General features: G+C 37.1%; 2 protein-coding genes and 1 long non-coding RNA gene across 6 annotated transcripts in view; 2 read left to right on the top strand and 1 right to left on the bottom strand.

Moving 5' to 3' along the window:
* Mctp (multiple C2 domain and transmembrane region protein) overlaps nucleotides 1-14356 on the bottom strand; it is a 59634-nt gene extending 45278 nt beyond the window's left edge. The window contains exon 1 of one of the 3 annotated variants that reach the window (XM_089867808.1): nucleotides 14008-14356. In XM_089867808.1, the coding sequence (XP_089723934.1) occupies nucleotides 14008-14293 (286 nt within the window). In that variant the 5' untranslated portion in view covers nucleotides 14294-14356. Of the gene's footprint in view, nucleotides 1-3169; nucleotides 3464-14007 lie in introns of those variants that run through there. The other 2 variants (XM_089867809.1, XM_089867811.1) reach the window with 2 other exon arrangements.
* LOC149692130 (uncharacterized) lies at nucleotides 351-3177 on the top strand. Of its 2 annotated transcripts, XR_016382638.1 has the most exons (4): nucleotides 351-1386; nucleotides 1868-1956; nucleotides 2025-2102; nucleotides 2248-3177. It is a non-coding gene; the product is annotated as an uncharacterized LOC149692130 (long non-coding RNA). The 2 variants fall into 2 exon arrangements; XR_016382637.1 differs by having other exon boundaries at nucleotides 2025-3177.
* On the top strand, nucleotides 4376-17435 carry CCT3 (chaperonin containing TCP1 subunit 3). Its single transcript, XM_089867812.1, has 10 exons — nucleotides 4376-4595; nucleotides 4698-4759; nucleotides 5095-5145; nucleotides 15048-15328; nucleotides 15447-15633; nucleotides 15731-16013; nucleotides 16106-16286; nucleotides 16418-16745; nucleotides 16835-16966; nucleotides 17053-17435. Exons 1-10 carry the CDS (start codon nucleotides 4556-4558, stop codon nucleotides 17170-17172), a joined length of 1665 nt encoding a protein of 554 aa, XP_089723938.1. The 5' UTR covers nucleotides 4376-4555; the 3' UTR covers nucleotides 17173-17435.
* The last annotated feature ends 271 nt before the right edge of the window (nucleotides 17436-17706 follow it).

Raw genomic sequence — 17706 nt, 5'->3', positions numbered from 1 at the left:
CTGAATTTCCACGAAGATTCTCCGCAATGCGTTAAAATCAAACTCCGTAATTCGTGTACGCATGCCAGTGACAAGCCTTCTTGTACACACCATACCCTTATTGCAATTTTTGCAAAGATAAAAAGAAAAGGAAAAATCCCATGCACGTTTATTTATTCAAAGAGAACCTGTTCGTTTTATTAAAAAGGCTTCTTTTTCTTTCTTTTCTATAACAATTTACAATATTTCTTCAATGAATTCAACTAAAGCGAGCTCCTTTAATCTTAGTTGCCCCTTTTAGAAATTTGAATATCTTTGAAATTTTAATTTAAGAGTTTTATTTGATCTTGAATTAAAAGTTAAATTTTCGACTCTTGGGGATTACTGGAAATGTTCATAAAATGCTAATTCTCTACCCAACAGCTAAAAGCTATAGTTTTGTGAGGTTTTTCAATTGCCTTTTTGAAATTTTTTCTAGTCCTCGAAAGAATCAAGTTCATTTTTAGAGATACCAGAGTTCTCTGCAGGTTTGAATTGCGGCTCAAATTTGAAAAGATACACGATACCAATCAAAGACATTTGAATACGAAGTTGGGTTCATTTCCTTTTTAAACACTGAACACGTGGGTGTTTCTCACATTAAATAAAATCAAGCCCTATTTATATACGGTGAGTTTGTCGGTTTGTACAATTTATATTCTATTTATTCCAATATTCCGAAAGGTGTAACCCCAAATATTCCAGCTTTACTTATGGTACAGTATACATACGTTGCGTTTGTATAAATTTGTAATCCAATTTAATATCTGATATGTAAATAAAAATACCAGGACCAAACACTGTACGGAAGTAAAAAAAAAGGCGGTTTGCTTTTTCATTCGATTCGATTGAAATGCGGGAAAAGTTACAACTATCCAGTATCGATTCGAGGTATTTTTTTTTTTTTTTTCATGAAAAACATACACGCTATCAGACGATTCTAATATACATCTAGAATATATATAATATAACGTAGTGCCACCTTTCCCTCCTCCCATTCCGGTGGTTCAAAGAAGTTGTTCTTTCGCTTCCGCACGATCAGAACGAGGAACAAACTGTGAAAGTTGTTCCATGAAGGATTTTTTATTTCTTCTTCAAACCTTTTCTTCTCTCTTTCAGTTCCTTCATTACTGAATGGAATAGCGCCTCTAGCTCTCTTTTTGGAAGATCTGCAAGCCACAGCGATTCATCCCCCCAAAAGATAAAGTTAGGGTTAGGGTTAAGGCTACTCCCCTGTTTCTGTCTCAGTCATTTCTACACATTGTTCGTTGGGACGCCTGTATTATTTTTGTGCATGCGTTTTGGAAACTTTAGGAATCATATGGATTTGTTCTTCTGCTGGATAGAGTGACCCAGTTTGGAAAGTTGGTAAGTTCGTGAATCATACGCGAGAAAACTGAACTGGATCGAGAAAGTTTCAGAGGAAACAAAATATATGATCATTTATATCCATTTTTCTTTCCTTGGTGTTAAATACTTTGGAGGTTTTTTAACTATAGCGGGGTTAGTGTAAATAAGCAAAGTTGTCAAAAGTCTTTTCTCCGTGGTTCTTAATTTCTTATCGACTTTGTGGAGTCCAGAGTGGAAAAGAGTTAGAGGGAAGCTTGATAGTCCTATTTCTTCCCTCTAAAGCGGAGTACAGGTCAATTTATTCAAATTGGATGTTGCTTGCCACTGCCTGGACATTCTTTTCTGGTAATTCGGTATAGTATTAACTAGCCTTAACAGCTACAGCCTCTGCCAGAGTAGATAACCGAAAAGGCGCCGAAAGGTCAAGCATTCTCGATTCAATTAATGGCCAATCGCGCTGAATGATTTTTCTGCTTCAAAAACTCGATTTTTATACTAGAAAAAATGAGGTCAAAAAACGTCTAAAAGTTTACTTTAATATCTCATCGCTAAATTACTGGAAATGGGGGAAATGAAGTCGGCATTACGGTGCGTCTTGTTCGCATATATACACGTATAGGCTGGCCTTTTCTGACGTATGCTCTTTTCTCTTTTAGAGGATCATTTTTTCTTACATTTCAAAGAGAGAAAGAGAATGGACTAGGAGAAAAAAAAAATAATAAAAGACCTGGTCGGTAATGTTCGCCTTTTTTTCTTCTTTGAATTTTCTTTTTTGTTCTCTACCATAAGGTGGTGAGCGCCTTCTCTTCCCTAGCTGCACTACTAGCCAACTAAACCAATCTAGATTGAATTCCAACTTCGGTTTCTTTTCTCCTTTAGGTCGGTCGCACCGGGCCTATTTTCTCTCGTTCTAAAGCTATTTGAAGAATTTTGCTATGACCATCGGGGTTTTCTAACTTAATTCTTGGGTCATACTGCTTGTTTCTCTTTTATATATATCTGTACATATATCCAGCATACAGGGATCTCTAGACTTGAATTGTGTGTGTGTAGAACGATTAGAAGTTAGCTATATCTTTGTTGCGTTAAACAAAGAATGTTTTTTCCTTTTTTATCTACAAATATTCCACCACCAGAGTCGGCAGAACTTTTTGTTATAAAAAAATCGAACTGAGGTAAGTTTTATAAATGCGGGGATATTTTATGGGAAGAAGCGTACTCTGGATTTAAATTATTAACAAGTATTAGCGAAAGAAAAAAGGGTGAAATAATTATGTCACGCGATCAAGAAATAGCGAGAGCGGAATTTAAACTATATTTATCTGTTCCCCGTGTGTCTCTTCTGAGATTTTAATTGAATGGTTATATTGGTGCAAAATTATTTTGCGCTGCCACATATTAAAGTGGAGCAAATGCACTCTGGAAATGCACGAAATAGTTCAAGTTTATTTCAAAATAGACCAAATTAATTACGTCTAAACGTTCCGTAGGATCATAGGTTAAACTCTAAACGCGGGTGGATTATAAAATTTTAAGACCTGGCGCGAAAACTGTTATAATTTTGGCAATATCGATTCGTTTTATCTCGACTCTGATATCCCTCCTAAATATATATATATATCAGAGGAGCTTGGACCTCCGTGGAATTTTGCAGTCAAGGCCCTGTTTCCCTCTAAACTCTTCGTGCTTAAGAACCGTTTCGTTAAATGGTCAATTTAAAGCGTCACTCGTTCGTACGACGACGCTGGGGAAGAGAAATAAAAACAAAACAAAACATGCGGGGAAATCCATATCGACTTACGTAAGTCCATGGCCTCGGGTCGGGTCGTCTATCAGTCCCTCTTCTCTAACAGCCAGGCCCCTGAGCAGGTGCAGCTAGGGACCCGCGATGACCCTTGGTTGCCACGACCTGGCCACGTCTGTTTCGCGGCCAAGGAAGTATGGCTTTAAACTGGCTTTTATTCCGAACCGCTTCGAATCGAGCCAAACTATCTACTGGCACCCGAAGCGGTTGGCGCGCTCGATTTGACCACCGACGATGCGGTAGCCCCGACTGCTGCAGCGAGCGATAGGCACATTCTCTCCTAAAGCGGGCCTTGAACGTTACTTCTCAGATACACGAGCTTTTCTTTCTCATACGCTACGTTAGAGGGCAGCTTCAATGCGAATTTTTTTGCTCTTTTACCCCTTTCTCTCTCTCTCTTTCCCATGCGCCCATTGACGTAAAAGAATACCCCTCCCTTTCTCTAGCGAATTTCGGATCAATCGAATCGCGTTCCTTAATCGAAGATATGGTTTTTGTAACGGGATGTATTTCTCAAAACATCCTTAGAGTATATTTCATTCCCTCCTCTTAAAATGATATCGTTGCAATGGTGTTGTTAGGTTAAGGGGTTGAACTGAGTGTGTTAGAAAAATCGACAATATAAAACTTATTATTTATTATAGCGGTTTTATTTTATTGTACGAAAACGTAGGGTAAGACTTAATAAATCTAACAATTAAAATTGTGTAGGTTTAGTTTATTCATCTCATTTCGTATTCGTAACCATAATTATGTTCATTTTCTACCCGGAAACGTTTTTAAATTAGCATATTTATTTGATTAATTTGACAGCCAATGCCTTTTTTAATTTATTGCAACAAGCGGCGAACCGTCTTTTGCTCGGTGATACTAATTATAACGCTCATTTACGATTACGAATATCATTCTAACGATTTGAAATAATTATCGATTTTTCTCCCTCCAAGTAAAAATTTCTAATGTTGCAGCGATCTCTATTTCTCGAGAGAGTATTAATCAATTTTAATTATAATACTTGAAAATAATCGCTGATAAATATATCAAATTATTATATATTCTCAAATATCCATTTACTGATTTTCCCACGCTTTTCCGAAGATTTATCCCATTCCGCATCAATTTCCAAATTTATGTTTCGAATAGATGGCGCTATAGTCTCAAAAACGTCGACTTTTTCCTTCGGGGGTGATAATCCATCCCCCTTTCAGCCTATGACGCAAAGTCTCAGTTCTCTGTGTAGTTACCGCGTGCGCTTTCTTTGTTAATAACGGAAGTTTCTCAGCCCTGTTATCGGAAATTTCTCAAAGTATTTCGGCGATAATTAGTGTTAAAATTAATTTAAATATTTAGTGCGTGAATCGAAGAAATTAATCAGTAATCAAAATGAATTTTGGGCAAGGAAACGCTCCCATTCTCGTATTAAGTAAGTTAAGCCTTGGCTTCCCTTAGGCCTATGGGCTTCACGCCTTCAAGTTAAAATAGTGTTTAACGGGTAATTTTATTTAACGTTTCCTTTGTTTTTCAGGTCAGAACACAAAGCGAGAAAGTGGAAGACATGTACAAATTAAAAATATACAAGCAGCTAAGGTAAATATTCTTTAATTCTAATGATTAAATGAGTCATGCCAAATTGTCAATGAGTGAATGGGGGAAAGTATATACCATAGGCGGCTTCTAGAGCTAGCTTAGGAAGCATGCTTGTCTTGTAAGCCTTTGTCTCTCTAAAATGCGTGGGTAAATCGTATTTTACACCCTTTTATGGTAATATTGAAAGCTGCGCGGTTTATTTGAAATTTAAACTTGTGCTAATTTATTTTTATATATTTTCTTGGGTTTTAGTTATTTTTAGCATTGAAATTAATGATTATTTTGATTTAAACTGCCATATTATTGGGTTTTTAATTATATATAATTATATTTAGGCTATTGCTGATGTCATTCGAACATGTTTAGGACCCAGAGCCATGTTAAAGGTAAGCTAATTTTATTTGCATTAAATACTGTATTAAATATTATTATATAAAGTCTAGAAGTAAATGTTCATTATTTAAATGTCAATCTTCCTACAAAATGTAAATAAGGTCCAGACTCATTAATTTAACGGATCAATATTTAATACAAAGTCTGATCTATGAAATTGGGATGCATACCATTTATAAGTTCAATTTAGTAGCTGGGGGGATGTTAGGTCCTCATTACTAGGATTGGCAATCATGTTTTCGCCTACTACAATTTGCCAAATTAGAAATTAGTAATTAAATTATTCAAATTGAACATCCCCCTCCAAATATTGATTGGCTTTCTATAGGTACACTATTATTCATTCAAAAATTGCTACAAATATTGAATAACCAATATTTTCAACTAGTTTGATGTTAATCCTTTGCCCCTATTTAAATTTTAAAAAAAAATTATTAACTTTTACGAGGGGTCGGACGTTTGTCAAAATCCCGTACACTTCGTTTGAAATCTGATTAAAATCTCTCTCGAAAATCCCGAAATCTCACGTCAAAATCGAAAAATCCCAAAATCCCTACCTTAAAATCTGAAAATCCCGAAATCCCTATTTTAAAATCTGAAAATCCCGAAATCTTGTCCTAAAATCCCGAAATCTCACATTAAAATCTAGAAATCCCGAAATCTTAACGTAAAATCCCGAAATCTCATCCTAAAATATCAAAATCAGAAAATCTCCTCGAAATCCGAAAATCTCCTCAAAATCTGAAAATCTTGTTCCAAATCCCGAAATCTCCTTCAAAATCTGAAAATCTTGAACAAAATCCCGAAATCTTCTTCGAAATCTGAAAATCGCGTTCAAAATCTGAAAATCTCCTTTAAAATCCCGAAATCTTAAAATCTTGGACTAGATTTCCAGATTTCTAAAATCTGAGTCAGAATCTCAAAATCGGGGGAAATTCTCAAAATCTGGGGCAAAATCTCAAAATCTGGGGCAAAATCTCAAAATCTTTGTCAAAATCTTGAAATCTTAAAATCCCGTACACTAAAATGCCGAACGTCCGACCCCTCGAACTTTTATGTTGAATTTAAATTAGAAAAAGTGTAAATGTTTTGACTCTTTGAGTTTTCTTCTGAAAATTTATTTAAATTGCAAAAGAGATTGTAGCTCCCTTGATTTAGTTCCCTCGAAAGTATTATAATTTCATCTTACCTTCCCCATAAAACCTAAAACTCGGAAAAGGAAAGAAAAATTTGTAGAACGTAAATCCAAGGATTCTTTCCCATCTCTTTTTCTCTATCAAGTTTTTCTCAAATAAAAACCCCTGCTTGGTCACGTATTAGAAAAGGGTATGGCATGTATACAGAGGTACACACGTATCTGATTAAGTTTATAAAACCCTCGCCTAAGTTGATTTCTCAACTGAAACATAAAGGAAAGGAAAGGAAAAATCTCTTAGTATGTATAGGGTGAAGGGTCCCTTTAAGGCCCTATTTCCTACCGGTCTCACCCCCCCCCAACCCCTTTTTTAGTCCCCCAAGAGGCTCGGACTATAGAAGAAGTATTTGTCCCTAAAAAAGGGAATATAATCCTACACTCTGAAATACCCTCCCCCAAAAAATACTACTAGGCCTATATCCTCAACAACTCTATAACCTGAGTGAGGGGGGGGGGGTATATGCTCTGTTGAAGAATCTAGGTATTTTATATTGCCAAAATTCTTTTCTACCCTTTTTTTATTATTTGTTTTGTTTGGTTTTTATTCTTCCAATTCTGGAATATTCCAGACTGAGACAATACTTTGTTTTCTTCAAAACACTTTAGGCTTAAGTGGAAATTGAAATTTTCGACATAGGTGAAGGATCAATTTAGGTTGTTTTTAAAGTGAGAGTTAGGCCTATTTTTTGTAGACTTATCAGTGTGGTATATTTTATGATAGTAGAAATAATTTTGACATATTTTTTTGTTGTTGCGGGTTGTAGGCCTACAATGCGTTTTGTATTAACTTAAGCCTATGCTTGTCAAATAGAGCACTAATGGTTCTGGGCATGCGCGAATTTTGTAGCTTTATCAGCGGGCATCCGCCGAGCAGGCTGGGAAATAAGGGTATTTTTTAAACTAGTCCTTTGGACCAGTGACCCCCTAGTACCTGAAATATTTAACTGGTCTCCGGACTGGTCCCAGCCTTTGCTCTCCAATAGATTTGCAATTAATAAACTGGTCCCGAGGACCAGTAAGCCCCACTTCTTCAATTAAAAAACTAGTCCAAGCAATTAATAAACTGGTTTTGGACCAGAGGAAGTGTGCTATTTCCCAGCCTGTCCGCCGAGTCGTGCTAACAGTCACGTGACATTGCCCAATCACTGCTTTAGAAAATAATGTAGTAACACTCCGCTACTTCTTCAAAACATAGTTCTCGACACGCCCCTTTTAATGTACGCATTGTAGGTCCTTTTAAGCAATCGGGAGCCATAAATATGAATTTTATCGATGCAATTAAATTAATTGTATAACCTTAATTATTATCCCATTGAAAAAGAAGAGGTATAAGAAAACTAAAACTAATTTATTAGTAAAGGGTACCTCACTCCCTTTAATGTCCTTAAGGAAGCCAGTCCAATTCAACTTCCGAAAAAAAAACCACCTTTGGAACAAATTTGAAAAAAAAAAAAAAAATACCAAAAATAAAAAAAAAAAACATTTTGGAAGATTGGAAAGCCCCGCTGATAGTTTTCCATTCAGTCTCTTTCCTTTTGGTATTCCGTGGCTTGCACTCGTAATAATGTTACCTATACTAGAAGTTTTCTAAAGCACCCAAATTAAAGATACAATCCCCGATAAGTCCCTACCTTCCTTGTGTGGCAGTATTGCCCCGAAATTGGTGTAGAGGTTTGTGGCCTTTTATACTTAGTTTTTTCCTGAGCTTGTTATTTATACATCAACTGGTCCTAACCTATAAAAAATCCTTTTACCTCAGTAAAAACCATAAAACCCTTGTAATGATGCGCAATATAAAGAATAAGAAAAAAAAATCCGGACTAGAATGCTTTTCTAAGAAGCAAGACTTTATGCCAGTATAAACCTAAATAAAAAAAATGGCTGAGAACAAAGTCAACACGCGAGATTTTTGTTAGCTTAAATCGGATTTTTCCTCATCGTGTATTATATTTAGCAACGAAAATGATGTAGAAACACAAACATAACTTTAGATCAAAATTATAGCTTGCGTATGGACTTTAATTCCGGAAAATTTTTTCCCAAAAATTACTGAGATTTACATAACAAACAGGAGATAAAACTAAATAAACTAATGTAATCCAGCTTCCAAACCCCCTCTGCCTCTTTCAAAAGAAAACCAATTTTTTAAAGTAATCTAAGGCTATTGAAACGAAGCTGGTTAGGTTTTTCAATGGTCTTATTATTAATTTTTACTTGAAAATCTTCTACTGAAGGTAAACATTGAAAAGCTTCCCAAATTTTGTCCCTTAAATGAGATTGGAGGTAAATATTCAGATTTCACTTTCCCTTCTACTCCCGTTAAAATCAACAACACTATAGTGGTGTCAACCTTGGGGAAACCAACGGAACGCGTCTAAACTTTGCGAACTATCCCCAAAAGAGGGTTGGTTATATCATAGTCAGTCTGCCTAAACATAAACATTACTTTTTAATAAGCCGATTTGGTGGTTGAGATGAGGGGACAGGGGGAAGATGAGGGGGTTAAAGAGTGTTTGATCTCGTTATTGGAGATGTCACTCTTGCTCTACGGGGACTCTTTACCTTACCACACCCAATAACGGGTCTTTTCCAAAAGTACCGCACCGCTTTGCTTGGATTGGATAATGTGTAGGAAAAGAGCTGGTAACGAACGCTCTTCTGACCAGGAGACAGATAGTACGATGTATGGTCTAATCCTAGGGTTGTCTGACATTCTCTAAGAGAAGTTTTAAAATTCATAAGATGGGCAATTGTTTTTATAGAAAATTCGTGCTAAGGTCCGGGTGTTTTGTTTGCAACTGTTTGTGTAGGCCCATGGGGTAAATATTTACACGTATATGGAAATGTTAAGAAATATAAAATGCCTCAAGGTATAGACTATTCCATTAATTACTGGCATATAAACCAACAAACAGCAGCGGGGGAGGATGCCCCAAGTTCACTGCCGTCTAGCTGTACTTCTTGGGACGAAGGAAAAAACCCAAGAAGGCGACCCCGTACTTGTTTTTTTGTGTTTGCTTCTCTTCTGGAATTTATGGAACGGTCTATGCATTCTTTAAATTTGCTACATGATTTAGTTTGGAGTGAAAATGTTATCATAAAGTATATAAAGCGAGTATAGCTAAGAATAGAACTCCTTTTAGAGTGTAAAGCTAGACGGGATATGTTAGAGAAAAAGTTGAAAGGCAGCTGTCTGCTGTCATATGTATCAAAACACTATTTAGAGTTGTACTACAACTAACAAGTATAGTCAGTAACTTAGTTGTTCAACCTTTACTGTACTTCTACTCTGTAGTCTTTTAGCGCCTTAGTTTACTCCCAAATTCTCTCATGGAAAGACGGGGTTTTCCAAGTAGTTTATCCCCCAGCAAACCAAGGTGCATTTATCAGCACAAATAACTGACTGACTTCTCCCCTAATCATTCTCTTGAGAGTCCGACATGAAAGTTCTTAGGTATATCTACGTTTACTGAGCTCTGTTGATTGTTATAGCCGTTGACCTGTATTGCCAGTAGAGAAGAGGGACCCGTCAAGAAGTTTGTACAAGAAGGGTGTACAGGTTACTTTTATCGCGCGTTTGTCATATTTTCCATGGAGAGCGTTTACCCCCATTACTTGGATTATATTACGTTTTGCGTGATAAAGCTGTACCACAACGACTTGAAGGATTATACAACTACATAATAACATAAGTTTATAAGATATGTTCCATAAGTATGACACTACCAATACTTCGCAATGCTATAGACTTACAGAACGACAAGCGAGAATTGAAGTCCTATACTCGGTGGTTAATTTTGCAGTCCATCTTAAATTCCTATTTAGTCTCTACTAAGCTCAAATTTGACAGCGCCTCATTAGGCGTCTCTTTACCTCGAATCTGACCTACGTCACTTCATGACAAGCTCCAGTTTGTAACCAACGACAAACTTATGCAATATATCTTATGAACTTACGATAATAACCTAGAATTGCCTTCTCCTACTATTCTTGGATTTTTGAAGAGGGAGCGAGAGAAACGCCGTTCAAGCTTTACTCCATTTTAATTAAACGCAGTTAGTTAACCTCTTGAGCTATAATAATTAATATTGTCCATTACGTTTGGAACTCTCTTTCTCTCTCTCGCTCGCTCTTGTTAAGGTCGTTTTCTATAAAATTTTGATGTGCGCCCACCTCATTATTATTCACCGAGCGAGGTTCGCGTTGTTTGTGGAATATCTCCAAACCATGGATATTTACAAAATCCAAAGCGCCTCCCTGGCTTTTCTTTTAAAACCTTTACCAATTTTTTTCTCTCTCTCTCGTTGGTTATTACTCTCCTATTACATTAATCGATCATCCGGCTTCCATTATTGGATTTTTAAGGTAATATGTTTGGCAGATTATTATCCTATTTTTAGGAAGTGATGCGGGGACTATCATGGGATGTAGGTTTCATCAGTAAACTAATTTAAGTAAGCCATAGGTTTTAACCATATTTAGGCTTAAATGGGTAAAATATGTTGTCTGCGAAAGGTGAAAGGTCAGCTACATCCCTGAATTAATTTTCTTGGTTCAAGATACGAAATAAAAAACCCATATTAAAGACCAATTAAAACTTTTTTGTACCTTCCAGACACGCGCGAGTTTTGGAATGGTTAAATATATTGGCACACTGTTTGAAGTTTGAAGGTAGTTTTTTCAATTTTCATCTCCGATTTTCAGGCTCATTGGCGCGTTCGTTATTCTGTGAAATTAAGTTGGGGGAAGTTTTATACAGCTTGGAGCGATGTTCCCATCCTTGTTCCTAATTCTTCTCCCTTGGGAAAAATCCCGGGAATTCTGTCATTATTTGCCAATAGGAAAATTTTCTATCGAGTCTGATCAAACCCCTTCTCCCCCCCCTCTCTCTCTTTCTCTCCCTCGCTCTTCCTTTTTAGGCTCCTGAAGTTTCCCCCAATACTATTCAAGTCTCTAAAGCCCGCGCTAGACTCTAGTGTTTAACGATCCATTTGTATTGGCGCCTGTAGAGATGTTTAAACTGCTGCACACCTAAAAAAATATATAATTTTTTTGCGGGAAAATCCGTCTTTTATGGTTTAGTATTAGAGTTTCCATTGGTCAGGGAAAACCTGGAAAAGTCAGGGAAATTTCAAAATGGCCCAGAGAGGTCAGGGGAAAGTCAGGAGCTCGCTTGCAATGTTTTACATGAAATATTCGTAATTTTTAGTTCATACTTAGAACAACAACTGTTGGGCCTAAAAAAGTCAGGGGAAATCTTTCTTTAAGGTCAGGAAAGCCTATAGAAGTCGGGGCATTTGAATCTGAAAATTTCAGGGCAACCCTGACCCGGATGTTAAATTTTTAACCAGTTTTATTCCATACCCCTCACAATACGCCAGTTTCTAATGAGCTTTTAACAAAGTAACTTTTCTTTCGAACCTAACAATATATCCTGATTATTCTGCCTCGGGAGGAAGATTTTAAGGAAATAGACCCTTTTCTTTCTCCTTCACTGAATAATAATAACATTATTCTTGGTTATCGTTTTATTCTCTGGTAATGAGTTTGACCTTGAACTCCCCCCCCCTATTGTATCGTGAATGGGCGCGGTTTCCTTTTGTTCTTTTAGAAAACAGTTCTTTTTTAGTGTTACTGGGGCTTCTGACAAAGGTATTCCTGACGTTAGCTATCTAAGAATTTTTCTATAAAGAACTCAAAACGGTCTGTGCCCTGAAACCTGAAAAAAAGGATATCGTGTCATCATTTCTTCCGACTTGAAGAGCTAGTTTCCAGTTATCGTGATGGCTTTTAGCTTTCTACATCGATGCTCCTAAGGTTATGTTTTGGTTCAATGAACTGATGTTAAAATAGAAGCAAAGATATTGTTTTTAATATAACCATGACAAAAATGACACCCGAGTCTTAATAGATGTCAAGGTGTCTTTGTCACTCAGTCAACGTTTTTTATCTTGGTTCACGCCTGCATGGTAAAGGTGAAAAGTTGTCCATTACATATTTTGGATCTTCTCTACTGCCCTAGATGAACACTCATTCGAGAGGCTAATCACTATCGAATTTCTTGTACACGTAATACATAGTTATCACTAAAACTCAGCATTAACTTAAGTGTAGTGTTGTCAGGCCCTTGGTAAGGCAAGTTAATGAAGTCAAGTACTGATCCAAACTGAACTGCTAGCCTTTCTCTCCGTAGCATCCCACATCATTAAGGGTTTTTCAAAACTATATATTACTGGTTGGTTACGTGTAATTATATAATTAGCACATTCAATCTGTTATGGATATGTATTGAAAGATTACGTGTAAATCCAGTCAAAATTACATTGTGCCAAGTGACTGGTCCCTCAGGACCATTTCTACGGGCCCGTGTCTGTAACATTGTCTCTTTTAAACTCTTAATGACACTTGTAGAAATTTAGATTGGTACTAGAAAAATGCTTACACTTAAAATTATTGATTGCCCAAAATGTCGACCTTCAAATGCTGAATTGCTAAACTAATTTCGCCCATTTGGTTTTGGTTACTGATGAATATTATAAGCGTGGGAGAAAATGGAGGAGGAATAATTTGCCTATATTGCAATATTCACCGCGCGAGCCTTGGATGATGATTAGGGGTTGGCTGCATGATTCAACTCTCGAGAACTTCAACCTACCAACCAACCAACCAACCTCTTTGAGAGTTGCTTTTAAAAGTTGCCTTTCGCAGCTGTTGAGAGTTTGTTTCGTTTTGAAACGTATATGCCCAAGTGTACTTCTAAAGTTTTGAGTTTGTTGAACTTAAACTTTATAAAAGCTTAATTACCCAGAACAAACTAAATGTCTTAGCTTTTCAAATTATATCAAATATTTCTTAGGTAAAACGAAGTTATTTTAATCTGCAGCCTCGTAACGCGTATAAACCGACCGAATCTGTCTCTTGTGATATATTGTATCAAGTTTTCTTTGAAAGTATAGCGATGCACTTAATTAGTACCAAATTAATTTAATTAAATTTAATCTAGTTCTAGATAAATCTGCATATACTTGCCCCCCTGGTATTTCTCAAAACTCGCGTCGTGTTTTATAATAACCAGAGATTTTAGCTAGCAATTTAGTCTATTATAATTTGTTTTCAACTTTATATCGTTATAACGTCACGTCTGATTCAGGTTAAACTGAGAAGACTATGTTTAGCAATGATTATGACATATTACGATGGTGTTCTTCCGTTCAGCCCAACCTCATTTTAACAGGAGCCGGTGTTCCCCGCGTGAAAAATGTCAGAATCATTTAGTCTGCACTTTTTCTGGCTGTCTCTCTTTGCTCCGGACGATTCCGGGTCATTCGTTTCTGATGGAGAAACTACGCGTACCTCGTTACTTAAAAGAAGAAAAAAAATTGCACCGGAGTAGAGCAGAAGAAAATGATCTTGCTCTAACTTCAAACTTCAATATAACTCTGTTAGCTTTTACACACGAGTCTTACACACACACAAACTCTTAATCGAAAAAATATATACCACTACACTTGTACATGCGTACGCGCAATCGATCTCTGTTAAGTGTTTCTTATCGTGTAGTGTTTGTTCTGTGATTACGACCGAGTTTACATTTTGATTATTGAGATATATACATTTGGTAAATTAAATTACGTACATTATGATATTTAGGGTTACTTACGTGATCTCCGACAGCAAAGCATCCCCACGCGTGTCTTGATTATACAATCCCAAAGAGGATGACACCCTCGTGCTGTTAATTTAGGTCTTTGTTTCAAGTCAAAACTCACGTGTTGTAGGAAGACTAGTAACCTACTACACCCGGTTTCGCGCTCTCTTAACTGTCCCGCCTTATTTTCCCGCCACTGGTTCCTCCGATCAGCGCGCGCCGGACGGGTTTCTCTGACTCTTATTTCTCTTCTCTCTCTCCCTCTCTCTTGGAGTCCTGGACCGCATCTCGTAACCATGGAAACGGAGGAAAAACTCCTTTTTGCTTTTCCCGCCCTTTCTCTCTTTCTCTCTCTCTCAGTTCTCCGGCTGAATCGACGCTCTAGGCACTTTTTCTTATATACGAGACTGAGTTAGCAGATATGGAAAAATGTTTTCCCACTAGTTTTCTTCTTCCTTCTCTTTTTTACAATCATCCTAAAGCCTCTCTGTGCATTCTTGTGTGGGTATATCTGCCCCCAGCTAGTTTGCAGACAGTTCTGCTATACTTTATATTAGAATTTTAAATATTTTAACCTTTGGGCACTCGTTTTATTATTTTCTAAGCTTGAAAAAGTGTTTTTAGCAACTAAAAATTGTAAAGGTTATATGATCCTCGTATGTAATATATAAGTTAAATATAATCCTCTAAGTTAATATCTTCCCTGTTGGTTGTTTGGGAATAAAATTCTTTACTTCTTTGTGGTTAATCCTACTTAACAAGTACCTGGTGACGAAGTGTTAGATTTTTCTTAGAAACTTAGTGGCGCGTTTTATTTACTTATGATATTGTATGCAAAACATTTTCCGAGTGATATACTGTATATTTAGTCTATTGTTACATATGGAAGGTTTTATATAATGGTGGCCCGAGGCGTGTTTTAGCTAAGCTAGAAAATTGAGCTTTCGTGATATGGTGAATTTTATTGCGAATGGGATTTAGAAAACATGTACGCATCAATACAACCGTTGAACTTGGGTCTCAAGACAGTCCTCTTTGTTTTAATTGATTAGATGTTAATGGACCCTATGGGTGGTATTGTAATGACGAATGATGGTAACGCCATTCTCCGCGAAATTACTGTCCAACATCCGGCAGCCAAGTCCATGATTGAAATCAGTCGGACGCAAGACGAAGAAGTTGGAGATGGAACTACCTCGGTTATTATTTTGGCTGGAGAGATGCTGGCATCCGCTTACCCCTTTTTGGAACAGCAAATGCACCCCACTATCGTTATCAACGCTTATAGGCAGGCTCTCGAAGATATGATTGTAGCTCTCAGAGATCAAGTCAGGTAAATTGGAAACCCCCAATCATCGTCAATGTATTTTTTAAATTTCAGGTTTCCCCACTAACCCCTTAAAAGGGGGATAAAAAAAGGTTTAAAACCATTCATTAATTTAACTTTTCAGCACCCCAATTGATGTTAACGATCCTGAACAAATGATGAAAGTCGTTAAAAGTTGTGTTGGAACAAAGTTTATCGGTAAATGGGGTACGTTTGCCTGTCAGATTGCCTTGGACGCTGTTAAAACTGTCACCGTCGAGGAAAATGGTCGAAAAGAAATTGACATTAAACGATACGCGAAAGTTGAAAAGGTCAGCTCTTTTCTCAATTTCCGACGCAAAATTTCATTTAAAACGTATCCTGGAATGTTTACGAGCAATTCGCACACTTTTTTTTTATAATGATTAGATTCCGGGCGGCAGTATTGAAGAATCTCGAGTCTTAAACGGTGTTATGGTCAACAAGGACGTGACGCATCCGAAAATGAGAAGACGTATCGAAAATCCGCGTATCATTTTATTGGATTGCGGCCTTGAATACAAGAAGGGCGAAAGTCAAACCAACTTAGAAATACTCAAAGAGGAAGATTTCACCAAGATCTTGGAGTTGGAAGAGGAATACGTCGCCCAAATTTGCGCTGACATTATTAGGTTGAAGCCTGATTTGGTTATCACTGAAAAGGGAATTTCAGGTATGTTTTATGTTCTAATGAAAATTATATTATGACATGCATTAGTTTGGGAAACATGAGGTGAGTTTTCTTTTCTCTTTTAATATGTATAGACTTGGCGCAACACTACTTTGTTAAGGCCAACATTTCGGCCATTAGGAGAGTTCGAAAATCCGATAATAATAGAATTGCTAGGGCTTGCGGTGCCGTTATCGTTAATCGCACTGACGAGTTGAAGGAAGAGGATGTAGGAACAGGAGCCGGGCTATTTGAGATTCAAAAGATTGGCGATGAGTATGTACCATTTATAATGTTGTTACCTTTGCCATATCATACTTTGAGCTGATCAATTTCAAACTTGAACCAATCAGTACCATACCCTCAAACTTACACAAAAGCTCTGTTTTGCTCTTTTTTTTACAAAGGTACTTCACTTTCATTACCGAATGCAAAGACCCTAAGGCTTGCACTATTCTTTTGCGAGGAGCTAGTAAAGACATTCTTCACGAAGTAGACAGGAATCTTCAAGACGCTCTAGCCGTGACTCGTAATGTTGTGATAGAACCAAGGTTAGTTCCCGGTGGAGGAGCTGTAGAAATGGCTGTTGCACAACTGTTGACGGAGAAAGCTAAAGGAATTACTGGAATTCATCAAAGACCCTATCGTACAGTCGCCAAGGCGCTCGAAGTCATTCCACGAACCCTGATTCAAAATTGTGGCGGAAATACGATTAGAACCCTAACCGCACTTAGGGTAGGCCCCTGGTCTTACCGCCCAGAGAAGTCCAACCTATTAAATTAACTGTACCATCAAATTTTTTCTTTTGCTTAACTTGTGCTTAGGCAAAACACGCGACACCTGGTAATGAATCTTGGGGAATTGATGGAGAAACTGGAAAGTTGGCTGACATGAAGGAATTGGGCATCTGGGAACCATTAGCTGTTAAACTCCAAACTTACAAAACGTCCATCGAGGTTCGTATCAAACTTTTTTCTCAGGATACTTCGTAAAAACGTAAGAGTATTTGTAAAATCTTGTTTGTTTTGGCGAACAAACACAGACTGCTGTCTTGTTGCTGCGTATTGATGACATTGTGTCTGGTTCCAAGAAAGCTGGTGGCAATCAAAATGATGGCCCTACTGGTCCTCCGGAACCTACTGAGGAATCCATGAAGGAATAAGCTTTAAATTTAGGAGCTCATTAACTTAATAATCAACGCCAGCTTTAAAATTAATTTTGTTATAATTTGGTGGGATACGAAATTGCAGTGTTTAGGTTTCTCTAAACGCTGTGATGTTTTTCGTTGTCCTGCCATTTTTTTGTATGTTTCATTTCTCCCTAAACACAATCCCTAACCCAGATTAACATCAAACTTGTAAGATTGATTTCCATTTCCACTCGCGTTTACTTCAGAATTTGTAATAAAGAACAAAATTTCATTGATGTGTTTGAGGGATTTTATGTATGGGGTTTGACTTTCATTTTTCGAATGTCTTGTTGTTGTGTTTCTTTGGAAACATTTAAGGAGATGGAGTTAGTGTCTCATTCGGTTTCAACATTTTGGTTCAGAGTGAATCAATATATCGATCCAATGTTGGAGAAGCATAGAGAGATCCTCTTCTTGGGGATCTCTGGTGTTGAATTGAACAAGTGCAGAAAGTTTTGAATTTGGGATGAGGACATGTAATCTTGTCTTGAAGGAGTTGAAATTGGA

This window comes from Phalangium opilio, unplaced genomic scaffold, assembly GCF_054372755.1.
Source record: "Phalangium opilio isolate 3A_F unplaced genomic scaffold, DU_Popi_V2 ptg000024l_1, whole genome shotgun sequence".
Classification (NCBI taxonomy): Eukaryota; Metazoa; Arthropoda; class Arachnida; order Opiliones; family Phalangiidae; genus Phalangium; species Phalangium opilio.
Note: the sequence above shows the minus strand (reverse complement) of the source record. Positions and strands in the feature narration are given on the sequence as shown.